This window comes from Gouania willdenowi, chromosome 22 (assembly GCF_900634775.1).
Source record: "Gouania willdenowi chromosome 22, fGouWil2.1, whole genome shotgun sequence".
Classification (NCBI taxonomy): domain Eukaryota; kingdom Metazoa; phylum Chordata; class Actinopteri; order Blenniiformes; family Gobiesocidae; genus Gouania; species Gouania willdenowi.
Genome location: NC_041065.1, coordinates 15442480 through 15457015, shown reverse-complemented (window position 1 = coordinate 15457015; position 14536 = coordinate 15442480). Strand labels below are relative to the sequence as shown.

Here is a 14536-nt window from a genome sequence, read left to right as displayed (position 1 = left end):
GAAACAGTGAGGAAAGTGGAGGAGTGCAAAAGGTTGCAAACAGATAAAGGAAGAAATATTAATTGTGGATAAGAACAATTTCATTCTATTTATGGTAGATGTAATAAACTGAAACTGAAAAGATCAAAATCATCATAAAGTCAGCAGAAAAATTCCTGGGAATTAAGAGTTTAGGGTGGCAAGAAATAGGGGTGTTATTACAGTGATGAGTGACCAGTCAGCACTCATTCAGAATCAGAATTCCTTTATTAATCCCAGGGGGAAATTGCTTTCGTTGCAACCACTTAAGAAAAAAAAACACAAATAAATGAATAAAATGTTTAACAAAGACAAAGAATAAACGTTAAATAAGTGTATCATTAAGTAAAAGACTGTCAAAAATATAAAGATCAGATACACACACATTACAGTAATAAAAAATAAAGTAAGATTATTTTTATTATTATAATAATAATAATAATAATAATAATAATAATAATAATAATAATAATAATAATATACAAATATGATACAGATATTTACAACAATCATTGTTAGCATAGTTAAACATAAGGCACAGAACTGGAGGAGCAAAGGGTAAATTTATGGAGCTATTATTTTAAACTGAACACAGATATGGATTACATGTGGGGAAACACACAACCTGTGGAGGGCAGCAATACGCCTCCGATGCGTCTGGTCTGCCGGAAATTCTGAAGAAGAAGAAGTTTCAAGATGACGGAAGAGGTCACGTGACTTTCTCTTCACCGGCAATGACTGAAGTAGAAACTTGTTCGTCGCTCTTTCGATTCGGTTTTTGTTCGGTGAGGCAGATATGACGGACCGGACCGAAGCTCCGGTGGCTCGGACGGTTCTCCAGCAGTGTGTCCGAGCAAAGCTGCAGGTGAGGCCGGCAGAGGAGGGAGCGGAGGCTCGGTACGTCCAGGTGAGCCCCGGATACGTGACGTCACAAATGTCCTAAACTTATTAAGGAAATGAAAATGCTGTTGTGTTATTACCGCTCTGAGATATGAAAGCTGTGTGCATGCACAACCATAGTTTTCTAACCACCTGCATCATATTCTGTAAACACAAATCCTGATGCTTTTATTTTGAAAGGGAATTTGTTTGAACACATCTCACCGCTAACACTAGAGGGCAGTAACTGGTTACTTTTATTCATATCGAAGTGTTTTCACGGTTTACTGTAGCCATAAGAAAAAGGTCATCTTGTAAAATGATGTCTATTTTTAGAAACACAAATTAGGTTTGAACAAAATGAATTGATAAAAACGCACTAAAAGTGTGCATAGGTCAGTGTAAAAAAACACAATTTTAGCCTGAAAAGTACCTTTCAGGTATAAACAATTCGTTTAACAAATAGGAAGCTGTTGTAAAAATCAGAATTGGTTCTATTCATATTTATTTGTACAGTTAATTATTAGATATTTTGATGTTTGAAATAAAAAATAAAATTACTGCACATTATTGGATTTTAATTCGTTTGTGATACTGTCATCACAATCAATGTAGTTGTTTTTAAGGCAGTTATTCATTTGTAAGGTGTTTTTTTTTTTTTTTTTTTAAGGATTTTATTTCGGCAAGATACAAACAACTCATGGGGTCTTATTTTTCAAAATTTTGTTATAAATTACTGTTGCTGTTTTTAAATGTGAGGCAATCTGAAGCTTCACATGATTAATATTTTTCATTTACTCTGCAGATCTTGTTCAGGGGCTGAAGATGCAAATAAAATGTTTTGTTTTCAGATCGAGCGAGGAATGGTGATCTACATCTGCTTTTTTAAAGGAGCCACAGAAGAAATCCTTCCAAAGATGGGTGAGTGGCAACAGGTGACCTTTGACCTTCTGATCCAGACCACAAGCCAGGTCGCCTGAACAAACAAATACAGACTTAAGTCTCTATTAATGTCAGATTAACTGCGGAATACCAGTATAAACCAATATAATATTAAAACAGTTGAAATGATCACCGATTTAATTTAATCTTCAAACAGAAAACAAAATATCTGAATTTAAAAATGTAGTTTGTGGAATACCACAGGGTTCTGTGATTGGTCCTAAGTTATTTACAATTTTTATTAATGATTTTTGTGATGCATCAAACCATTTCACATTTTTTATGTTTGCAGGTGGATGGATGGTTCTGGAAAAAAATTAAATGAACTTTTGGTGAAAATAAATAAATAAATAAATTACAGTGCTTAAAAGCTGGTTTGACATTAACAAATTTTCACTTAACATTGGAAAAACGAAATTTATGATATTTGGAACCAAAAATGAGGTATTTGAAGAATTAAAACTTGAATTAAATGGAGATAAAATTCAGCATGTCTTTGATGCCAAGTTCTTGGGAGTCATAATTGACTACAAATTATCTTGGAGACAACACATTAATTATATAAAGACAAAAATCTCAAAAGCACTTGGTGTGTTATATGAAACAAAAGATTTACTTAGTCATAATTTATTGACATTTTTTAATTTAAAAAAGAAAATGTCACAATATATTTTAGTTTATGTGAAGCAGGAGATTTATATTTGTGTTTTTTTTTTTAAATGTTGTCTTTAAAAGAAAGTATGTGTGTATATACAGTGGGGCAAAAAAAGTATTTAGTCAGCCACCAATTGTGCAAGTTCTCCCACTTAAAATGATGACAGAGGTCTGTAATTTTCATCATAGGTACACTTCAACTGTGAGAGACAGAATGTGAAGAAAAAAAAATCCAGGAATTCACATTGTAGGATTTTTAAAGAATTTATTTGTAAATTATGGTGGAAAATAAGTATTTGGTCAATAACAAAAATTCAACTCAATACTTTGTAATATAACCTTTGTTGGCAATAACAGAGGTCAAACGATTACTATAGGTCTTTACCAGGTTTGCACACAGTAGCTGGTATTTTGGCCCATTCCTCCATGCAGATCTTCTCGAGAGCAGTGATGTTTTGGGGCTGTCGCCGAGCAACACGGACTTTCAACTCCCTCCACAGATTTTCTATGGGGTTGAGGTCTGGAGACTGGCTAGGCCACTCCAGGACTTTCAAATGCTTCTTACGGAGCCACTCCTTCGTTGCCCGGGCGGTGTGTTTGGGATCATTGTCATGCTGGAAGACTCAGCCACGTTTCATCTTCAAAGCTGTCACTGATGGAAGGAGGTTTTGGCTCAAAATCTCACGATACATGGCCCCATTCATTCTTTCCTTAACACGGATCAGTCGTCCTGTCCCCTTAGCAGAAAAACAGTCCCAAAGCATGATGTTTCCACCCCCATGCTTCACAGTAGGTATGGTGTTCTTGGGATGCAACTCAGTATTCTTCTTCCTCCAAACACGACGAGTTGAGTTTATACCAAAAAGTTCTATTTTGTTTTCATCTGACCACATGACATTCTCCCAATCCTCTGCTGTATCATCCATGTGCTCTCTGGCAAACTTCAGACGGGCCTGGACATGCACTGGCTTAAGCAGGGGGACACGTCTGGCACTGCAGGATTTGATTCCCTGTCGGCGTAGTGTGTTACTGATGGTAACCTTTGTTACTTTGGTCCCAGCTCTCTGCAGGTCATTCACCACGTCCCCCCGTGTGGTTCTGGGATTTTTGCTCACCGTTCTCATGATCATTTTGACCCCACGGGATGAGATCTTGCGTGGAGCCCCAGATCGAGGGAGATTATCAGTGGTCTTGTATGTCTTCCATTTTCTGATAATTGCTCCCACAGTTGATTTTTTTCACACCAAGCTGCTTGCCTATTGTAGATTCAGTCTTCCCAGTCTGGTGCAGGTCTACAATTCTTTTCCTGGTGTCCTTCGACAGCTCTTTGGTCTTGGCCATAGTGGAGTTTGGAGTCTGACTGTTTGAGGTTGTGGACAGGTGTCTTTTATACAGATAACCAGTTCAAACAGGTGCCATTAATACAGGTAACGAGTGGAGGACAGAAGAGCTTCTTAAAGAAGAAGTTACAGGTCTGTGAGAGCCAGAGATCTTTCTTGTGTGAAGTGACCAAATACTTATTTTCCACCATAATTTACAAATAAATTCTTTAAAAATCCTACAATGTGAATTCCTTTTTTCACATTCTGTCTCTCACAGTTGAAGTGTACCTATGATGAAAATTACAGACCTCTGTCATCATTTTAAGTGGGAGAACTTGCACAATTGGTGGCTGACTAAATACTTTTTTGCCCCACTGTATATGTAATTATGTATTTATATATTTTGCATTTTTTGAAAATAGGCAACTCAAATGTAATTGTTGTATGCTTGCATATCGTTTGTATGTATTATTGAAAATGGTAACTTACTTGAATGTTATTTATTTTGGGCATATAAGTATTTTGCTTCTGCCTGTTTCAGTCTTGTTATATATATTTTGAAATTGTGATTTATGTTTGAATAATTTGTTAGACTGAAACAAATAAACTGAAACTGAAGTTCCATTCACTGCACACAGGCACCAACTCACTGCACACATTTCTCAAAAACAGGACTTTGATGTCAGAACCTTGAACACAATTCATGCATAATTGTTTTAATACTTAATACAGTGTGTTTTGTATTTAGCAATGCAGTGTGCTACTTTTGCCCTGTGTGCTAATTTTGAAGTCAGTACTCAACGACAGGAGTGCAACTGCTCTCTCCATGTTTTTGTGTGGTTGTTTGTTGTATTTTTCCTTGCGTTGAGCCTGCAGTGTTTCCCTCCCTCAGTGTCGGCTTTGCTGAACATTCGACTGTGTGAGTCGGACTCGGGAAAACTTGTGTCCGTGTTGGAACTTCCTGGGAATCTGCTGATCGTCCCTCAGGCCACGCTCGGAGGGAAGGTATCTAGCTCTACATCGACTAGGGATGTCCCGATGCAACTTTTTCATCTTTTATATGATACCGATATTGCAGCCGTGCGTATCAGCCGCTACCGATATTGATCTGATAGCAGCATTTATTTTCTTCTTTAATAAAAAAAAATAATAATTACTTGTTTAATAATGTGGAATGTTAGAAAAGGCTTGATCAAGTGATGTTACTCAAACAGAGAACAATAGTCAGCAACAGTAGGTATGAGAAAAACTGACCAATTTATTATTAATCAATTGGTTACATGAATTTTAATATCTACAGTTTTCTACAATTGAATGAAATAAATAAAAAATGAATTGGAAAAAAAAAAAATCGGAAATTTGAATTCGATATTCGTTTTCAGGCTGATATCAGACTGATATCCGATATTGATATCGGATCGGGACACCCCTAACGTCTACCTCTATCTAGCTCGATACATTTTTATTATTATTTTTATCTACATCTTCATCTCTTTCACTCTTTAAGGTCAAAGGTCGGGCCATGCAGTACCACGCCAACATCGGTAAGGAGGACGGACTTCGTCTCTATAACGGCTTCACTGATCTGTGTGAGAAGGAGATGAAAAGCGCTGTAGCGACGCTGGAAGTCCAACACGGGACCTACGGGAACAGACAAGTTCTTCAGCTGGACACCAACGGACCGTACACACACCTGATGGAGTTCTGACACACACACACTCACACAACTCAAATTGTGTCATCATAGACACACTCTATTAAAGCTCTTTGATATAAAACATCAACCTGACTCATATCTGTTAGTTTTTTCCATACTTTTATTTAAAACACAAAAATAATCCACAGGTAAATCAAAGCATTAGCTATTCCTGATCAGTTCATTTCTTATTTATCTACTGTTTGGTTGAATTATACATTTATATAATGTGTGATTGTCTAATTTTAGTTAATGTAATATGACTTTATGAAATATAGAATCATTATCTGATGTGGGATAATCTAATAGTTTATCAGAACTAATTTTCTCTAGACTACCTGCTGTGGGATTATCTCATTTTAGTTAAATTAATCCTAGTTTATATATCTGAACTGGTTTATTCTTTGTTAAAATGTTGGAATAGCTAATCCTTGTTCCTATCATCTTTGCATCTACATTTTCAGTTAATCTATTTTTGGATAAACTTGTTTTAGTTTATCTAATCCTAGATTGTACAATATTGAATAACCTCAATTGGTTTCCTAAACCATCTACATTAGTATGATATAATCGCAGTTTGTCTGAAATGGTTTATTTGTAGTTTACCTCATGTGATTACCATATTTTAATTTTGAATTAAAAATGTTTTCTCTAAAATTGTTTATTCCTAGTTTATCTGATTTTAGATTATCTAATGCTGTAGGATTTTTTTCTTATTCTACTCTTAATTTGTTAATTTTTAGTTTATCTATTCTCAGATTTAAATTGAGTTTTTCCAGTTCCTGTTTTTATAATTTTATATGGATTCTTCATTGGTTTATTCTTTGTTATCTCTGTTAGATTATCTAATCTGAATCATCTAATATCTGATTTATGTCAACCCAGATTATCTAATTTGGACTGTTATTACTGTAGTTTTTCTTCTGTTGGGTATGTTCTGAATCATCCTATGGCTTCTATTTTTTTGTTTTTATTTAAAGTATGTATGACGCAGATGATCTAAATTGGCTTATTTTCTAGTTAATCTATTGTTCGGCTGATGAGTTGATCTGAATTGGTGTATTCCTAGTTTTTTTTTAAAAAAAAATTATTGTGTATTTTGGTTATTTCATCCCAGTTTATGTCTTAAAAAAAAAAAAAAGAAAAAAAATGTTGATATTAAACGGCGCTACCATGCGCATGCGCAACAGGGTCTCTGCGGTCTGCGCAGAATCCAAACATGGCGCATATTCAGAATAGTTTTTTCCGTTTTCTGAGATTATCTGTCAATAAATGTTCTCCGCTTCGACCCGGGACTGACGTCAGTCCAGGAACTCCGAGGTGTGTGCTGATAAAACACCGACAGGTGAGATTTATGTCCGTTTTTTGTGCAGTCCAGGAAGGCACCGTAGTGTTTTCACCGAGGTTAAAGGAATTTCAAAATAAAATAACCTTCTAATACAAACAGGCTTGAGGAGAATCATCTTGATCAGCCTTTTTGAATCCCGTTGTTCGGCAGCTTGGATTTTATTTAAGATAATTAAAACTGTTACTATAAACCTAAATAATTTCATGTATAGTGCTGAACTTTTATTTTGTTAGATCCCACAGGAAACTATTTGAAGTGTTTAATTCATTTAGATTTTAATGACACAGATCAGCCATATTTCTTTGTTGTCCTCGTTGTTCATTGTTGTTGTTATTAATTAGCTTCATTATTTTTTGTTGTAGTCAATCTTTTTCCTTTTTAATTTCCACTGTGTTTTTGTTGTAAATCTTTATTTTAATGTCATTTAGTTTTTATTGTTCATTTTAAACAATTTCAATGTTTGTTTTTGCCCTTTTATAAATTTGTTTCCATTTTTCCTGTTTTTAAATTGTTATTTTTTTTGTTTATTGTTTTTTAATTTGAGGTTTTTACTATCTGTTTTTAATTTAATATATAGTTCATCTTGGTTGTCGTAGTGGTTTTGTTTTTTGTTGTTGTTTTTTATTGTTCATTGCTGTCGTTGTTCATCATAATTATTGTATTCATGTTGTTGTTTGCTTTCATAATCGTTGATGTTGTTGTTTACTATTGCATTTGTTTATTGTCATTGTCCTTTGTCAGACAACAGTGGACACTGCGGTTCTGAAGGAGCGTCAGCGGCAGCTGATGTCCAAAAGTCTCCCCAAACAGAAGCCCATCCAAGGAGTCAAACAGGTCATTGTTGTGGCGTCGGGGAAAGGCGGAGTGGGAAAGTCCACCACAGCCGGTAAAATGCAGCGAAACTAAATACAACAATTTCACTGATGAAAAATCAGCTTCAAACTTTAAAATGAGTAAACAACTTTTAATGGCAAATTTATTCACATTTTATTTGAATAAATCCAACCAACACTTCGGTTTAAATGAAAAGGATGTTAACTTTTCTGCTCTCATTTTCAATACTCAATCCTTTTTCAATAAAAATACATATTAGATTTACCTGACTCTTCTGCTTGTTTTTCAAACATACATATAATACAATATTAAAGGGCCCATGTTACGCTACATCGACTTTTCTGTGCTTTAAACATCATAAAGTGTTATTTGGGTTTCATACACATGCCCAAAGTGTTTTTTTCATTGATTCCCTCAATCGTTAGTTAGAGGGTGATTTGCTCCTTTCTTACTACAGGGTGAGCCCAAACATCTCGCTCCTATTTAATGACGCGTTCCCACTTTGATGACAAAGTTGACGCAGCACTGAGCTGGAGAAGCCACGCCTCCAGGAGGCTTTCTGCCATGATTGACATGTAAACAGACACGCCCATGAAGGTGGGCATTTCAGCGTCCTTCGCGCAGTGCTATGTATGTATTTTCTACAGTCTATGTATGTATCGGCGAACGTCCCGCCCCCATGCTCTGTCTCATGTTTATAAAGCAGCGTGAGCTCGGCTACGGAGTGGGTGGGAGGAGGGCGGGCCGTCCTCTGGCCTTCGTCACCATGGGGAGGATGAAATCGGTGTCCCACCTATAGACACGCCCACTCATATGCTTAAGTAGGCCGGAAATCAACCTGTTTGTGTAGAGTTGCTCATGGCCGACCCCTCCCACCCCGGTCATAAACTGTTTCAATCTCTCCCTTCTGGTAGGAGGTTTCGGTCCATCAGGACCAGAACCTCCAGACACAAAAACAGCTTCTTTCCCTCTGCCACCATCCACATGAACACACCCCAAGTCACCCACTGAACCCCCACTGAACCCCCCCCCCCCCCCACCCGATCACCACCTCCACCAGCTTGATATCTGCTGCACTGTATATATATATTTATATTTATCCTATTTATCCTTTATTTATCCCTCATCCTTTATATTTATCATTATTATTATTATTATTATTGCTGGGTTGTTCTTTGTTGTTTTGTTTTTATTTCTTTTTGTTGTTTGTTTTGTGCACCAACCACCAAGTCAAATTCCTTGTACTGTCCTTAAAACTGTACATGGCCAATAAAACATTTCTGATTCTGATTCTGATTCTGATGAAGTGACTTTTCACGCACACTGAGGGCGACATTGTACAAAACAACAAAAATTCACTGAACAAGAACAAAAATACACAAATTGGCTCCAAAAACACACGAAAGTACAGTAAACACATACAAAATGACAACAAAACAAACAAAACATTATGACAAAATTACACAAAATAAGAACAGAAGCACAAAACGCAACAAAAATCCACAAATCCACAAAAGGATGCCTAAACATACAAAACAACAAAGCGACTCTAAAAACGTACTATATAACTCCAGAAAGACACAAAAAAAACACATTGATTGCATATTTCTGCTGCATGTGGGACGGATGTGTGTGAGAGGCAAAGAGTTAAGGAGGAAACCTTTAACAACCGTAGTGTCTGATATTGTATCGTGTGTAAGCAATCCTCGGTGTGTATGTGTGTGCATATGTGGCTAAGCACTGTGATGCTGACCTTTGAACCCTCCTCCATGCAGTGAACCTGGCTCTGGGGCTGATGGCCAATGATCAGGTAGGAACTCTTTCTAAACGCTCTGTAGAGAAACAGATCAGTGAGCGACGACAACGCTTCATACAACGTCTGTTTTGTCCTTCAGTCCAAGTCCGTAGGTCTGTTGGACGCCGACGTGTTTGGACCGTCCATCCCTAAGATGATGAACCTGAGAGGACAACCTGAGCTCGGTCCCCGTACGTCTCTTAGAACATTTGTTTTAGTAGGAAGAAGAGCTCTTGGTTTTTATTCTTTGTCGGTTTAAAAGGTGGAAAATGATCAGTTATCTTTAACTCCTTCCTGTTCTGCTTCCTTTGGCAGATAATCTGATGATCCCCCTCACAAACTATGGCCTTCCCTGGTGAGATACACACCGTAGTCCCTTCATCCTTTCCATTACTTCCTCTCCGTTGTTTCTTTTTCCCTTTACTCATACGCTTCTTTATCTCTACGTCTCCATTGAACTCTTTTGTCATCTTGTTTAATTCTGCTTCTTCATTTTTTTCTATTGTGTTTTCTTGTCTCCGTCCTCACTTTGGCCCTCATTTATCAACCGTTGGGACTTTCTGGTCTGAGCGGATGATGTGCGTTCGACCATATTCACACAAGCTTCAGTGTTTATCAAGTCTGACGTGAGCGTACGCTACGATCTGATCTCACATCAGCTCTGACCTCGTGTACGAAAATCTGAGCGTGTGATTTTGTGGTTCAGCACAGGAAAATGTGACCGAGACTAGGGATGTCCCGATGCAACTTTTTCAATTCCGATACGATACTGACATTGCAGCCTTGCGTATTGGCCGATACCGATATCGATCTTATACGATATAAGCACGAATCATACATAAATAAAAAATGATTTAAAAAAAGAATAATAATTACTTATTTTGTAGTGTGGAATGTTAGACAAGGCTTGATCAAGTGATGTCACTCAAACAGAGAACAATAGTCAACAGTAGGTACGAGGAAAAACATTTATTATTAACCAATTGGTTACATACATTTTAACCTTCAACATAATATCTACACAGTATTCTACAATTGAATAAATATAATATATATATCGGATATTTTAGATGCAGTCCGATAAAATCCGATATTTGTATTCTGGCTGATATCAGACCTATATCCGATATCAATATCGGCTCGGGACACCCCTAACTGAGACTGAAAATGGCTATGGATGAGTGAAATTGCATTTAATCCATAATTAGCCATTATTGAGAATTGATATCAAACCTCAGTCAATACAGAAACACTGTCCAGTGCCTCCGTTATTCTCGTTTAAAATTAGCTCCTTAAATTCCAGTTTCCACACAACCGAAAAGCACATGTTTGTTTCTCTTTACCTCAGCTGTGAAGATACGGATTTCCACCTCAGAAACATTTATTTCCTGCAATGTTTGTTTGCCCTCAGTGGGCGGGGCCTCCAAACCAGGAAATTTGAGGACGTAACATGTTAATGACGATCGAATTCAGCCGAAGCATTTATTAACACCCAATTAGTTGTACGCTGGGATTGGTCGAATACGAATGTGTCATTAATCACACGTTGGTACGACCAAATGTGGACTCAGATTTGCACGTAAGGTTTATAAATGAGGGCCTTTGTGTCTACCTCCCCATTGTCCTATCATCTCCTCTTCTTTTTCCCTTCTTTCCTTTTATCTATTTGTCCCTTCATCTCCTTTGTTGTTTCCTTGTCCTCGTGCGCTCTCTAACTCCGCCTCCTTCTGTCAGCATGTCCATGGGTTTCCTAGTAGAGGACGCATCCCCCATTGTGTGGCGAGGACTGATGGTGATGTCGGCCATCGAAAAGCTGCTCCGACAGGTGAGGGGGCGGAGCCTGGAGCGAAGCATGTGATTGGTGCTGACTGAGCAGCTGACGCAGTCATGTTTTTAGGTGGAGTGGAGGTCGTTGGACTACCTGGTGGTGGACATGCCTCCAGGGACAGGCGACGTCCAGCTGTCCATCACGCAGAACGTCCCCATCGCAGGTCAGGCCTTCCGTGTCTCTATCCTCTTCTTTTGTGTTTTTATTTTAGTTTTATGTGTTTTTTCACTTTTTGTGTATCTTTGTTTACATTTTGTTTGGTTTCATTAATATTTTGTGTACTTTTGTTCTTGTTTTTTGTGTATTTGTGTAGTCATCTTTTGTATTGTGTTTTGCGTGTCATAATGTGCGTTTTTGTGCTCAGGCGCCGTTATTGTGTCGACGCCGCAGGACATCGCCCTGCTAGACGCTCGTCGAGGAGCCGAGATGTTCAAGAAGGTCAACGTCCCGGTAATTAACCTTTGGAGGAGACGGTGAGGTGAGGACAGACTGACGGCTCTGCGTGTGTTGCAGGTTCTCGGTTTGGTTCAGAACATGAGCGTCTTCCACTGTCCCAAGTGTCTCCATCAGACGCACATCTTTGGCTCAGACGGTGCACGGCAGCTCGCTGACACGCTGGGAGTCCCCGTTTTAGGTCCGAGCTAGGCTTGTGTGTTTTTAGTAATATTATTTATTCAATATTCTGAAATCTGTCCTCACGTGTCCTTCAGGGGACGTCCCGCTGCACCTGAACATCAGAGAGACGTCGGACGTGGGACAGCCGGTTGTCGTCTCGTTTCCAGACAGTCCCGAGGTATATGTGATGAAGTTATCCATTCATTGTTTCCACGATATTCATTTGATAAACTAAATATATTATTTATTCATCACTTATTTGATGCATGTATTTAATGGCTCATTCCAATCTGTTGTTTTAATATTCATTCATAAATATTTTATCAAAGTTTTAAAAATCCAAATATTTGAGGAATGTGTTGTTTTTGTGTTGTATTTCTTGAAGGATTAAACTAACTTTAAGTTAAGATGTTAAAGTTTTAGAATTTAGAATTAAATATTTGTTTTATTTTGTGTTTTTTAGTGCCGTTTTTGTTGTTAGTTTGTATATTTTTTTGGTGATGTTTTGTGCTATTTTTGTGTCGTTGTTTTTGTGCTGATTAAAGTTAAAAAAAGTTATTATTTGTTGAAATTAGCTTTTGTGCAGTTTTTTTGTGTTATTTTTAGGAAAATTGACATTTGTGTTGTTGCATTTTTGTGTGTTAAAATTACGAGTATGCAAAAATGTGTTTTAAAAAGTTTAAAAATGGTTCTTGTGTTATTTTGTACAGGCACAGTCATATAGAAACATTGCGTCTGCTGTTGTTCAGAGGCTGAACAAAGTCGGCTCGTGACCAACAAAGACTCGGTCGCACAGTGCATCGTAACGCAACGTAAAACAACATTGCAACGCAACGCATGACCTGTGAAGACGCACAAATAATGCACCAACTGCTGATATGAACTCTGAATGGAGATGAGACTCGACTCAGCAGGACTTTGTCTGCTTGTTGTGAATATATTTAAACTGCATTTCCCAGAATTCCAGTAGAGCTTTAATAAACTACTGAAGCCACGTCCTGTTTGTGCTGATTTTTGAACATTTAATTTCTTCTAATGTAATGAATTTCTTTTTATTCTTATACGTTATTTTGGTTTTGACATATAGTTATTTCTTTCTAGTAGAATAATGAAGTGTAATGACAAAGCAATGTTTTTTTTTTACCTTGTTACATAATAACTATGAACTAGTTCACAGATCCCTCTGTCCTTTAAAGTTTGTGTCTCTACGCATTGTATTTTTTAATTAATTAGTGGAATATATAACTATTATAAACAATGACTCAGCAGTTTTCTTCTTTATGCATGTCTTCCTTCGTTATCCGAAGCAATAAGTAAGTCTAAAGACCCTTCCGTGCATTTTTTAGTTTTCGTCTCTTTTGCACGAAGAAAACGGAAACTCTGACCCCGCTGACCTTGACCCCTCCCCCTAGCGTTGCCATAGCGACGCAGCTGCATTGCTTGTGGCCAAATAAACAGCAGCAGCTGTTTCCAATTGTGCTGTGTCACCGTGTGTGAGAGAAAGGGACACACACTCCTTCACTCATTGGTCTTCCTCTGCTATGAGGAGGTAAGAGACTCATGGGAAAGTAGTAAATAAAAGGTTGGAAAATGAGTTTATGTTTACCATCTCAGATAATAAAAAAAAAAAAAAAACGAAAAGCAGTTTCAGATGTTTAGAATGCAAAAATACAAATCTCACTACCTCCAATCATTATGATTATAACCCACTGTGAAATACAATGGAGGTTTTTTGGGCTACCTACTGCCACTTACTGGCTTGGAGGGGGTGATTAAATTACTTGGATGCTAACTGTTATTTTGGGTCTTTTTTTGTTTTTTTCAACAGCTTTTGTATGAAGAACATTTCTGTTTCAAACTGGACATATCTCCTAAAAATTGCTTCTTCTACATCACGTTCGCTTAAAGCAGAACTAAGTAACTTGCGCTTAGCGCTCTCCCTAAAGTCGTAAAAACTCTGCACCCTCCGCCACCTGCCCCATCCCACAGCTACATGCGCACATTTGCTCTCCCAAGACTGATAGCCACCGATCACTGAAAAATCCTAATACAACAGTGATACAAAGGGTGCTTTCACACATATAGTCCCATGTGACCATGTGAAGAGTATGAGGAAGAGAGACAAGTAAGATAAATGAATGATGTGGGAGTAATACGGAGTAATGTGGAAATGTGTTTGATGCAACATGTGCTGACAAAGCGGCTCTGAAAATGTATGGATGGATGGACAGATCGATAGATGGATGGATATTTGTGTGTGTGCTGCCTGATGGAGCGCTGGGCTGCGTGTGTGTGTGCGTGCCTGTTGCTGTGACGACAGTGTGTGTGTTGCTGCTGGGCTGTCACTGCATGTAGTTGCTACGTTCCTCTGACAAAGGTCTTCTCTGCCTTTTCTTTTTGCTGGCTCCGCCATAATATACAGTAAGTTTGAGAAAAGTTAATTTGTAGACAACCATGTCCAGCCACGGTGCTGGTGATAGCCTAGCTTAAAAACTTGTATTACCTGCACAGGGACTACGAGAAGGATTTATTGAGGTGAAAAGGTTACTTAGTTCTGCTTTAAAACATGATGTAGACCATTGTGTTTGTTGTTGTTTAGTGTGTT

General features: G+C 37.7%; 2 protein-coding genes across 3 annotated transcripts; both read left to right on the top strand.

The window, feature by feature from the left end:
- Positions 1 to 416: 416 nt before the first annotated feature.
- On the top strand, positions 417 to 5599 carry LOC114456568 (D-aminoacyl-tRNA deacylase 2-like). 2 transcript variants are annotated; one of them, XM_028438426.1, is made up of 4 exons: positions 417 to 883; positions 1749 to 1818; positions 4708 to 4820; positions 5323 to 5599. In XM_028438426.1, the coding sequence occupies exons 1-4, from the start codon at positions 815 to 817 to the stop codon at positions 5521 to 5523; spliced, it is 453 nt and encodes a 150-aa protein (XP_028294227.1). In that variant the 5' UTR covers positions 417 to 814; the 3' UTR covers positions 5524 to 5599. The 2 variants fall into 2 exon arrangements, with proteins under 2 accessions (XP_028294227.1, XP_028294226.1); XM_028438425.1 differs by having other exon boundaries at positions 425 to 925.
- A 1113-nt stretch (positions 5600 to 6712) lies between these two features.
- nubpl (nucleotide binding protein-like) lies at positions 6713 to 12920 on the top strand. Its single transcript, XM_028438261.1, has 11 exons — positions 6713 to 6856; positions 7601 to 7745; positions 9469 to 9503; positions 9589 to 9679; positions 9804 to 9843; positions 11223 to 11313; positions 11386 to 11479; positions 11681 to 11766; positions 11830 to 11950; positions 12027 to 12109; positions 12642 to 12920. The coding sequence occupies exons 1-11, from the start codon at positions 6731 to 6733 to the stop codon at positions 12702 to 12704; spliced, it is 975 nt and encodes a 324-aa protein (XP_028294062.1). The 5' UTR covers positions 6713 to 6730; the 3' UTR covers positions 12705 to 12920.
- The last annotated feature ends 1616 nt before the right edge of the window (positions 12921 to 14536 follow it).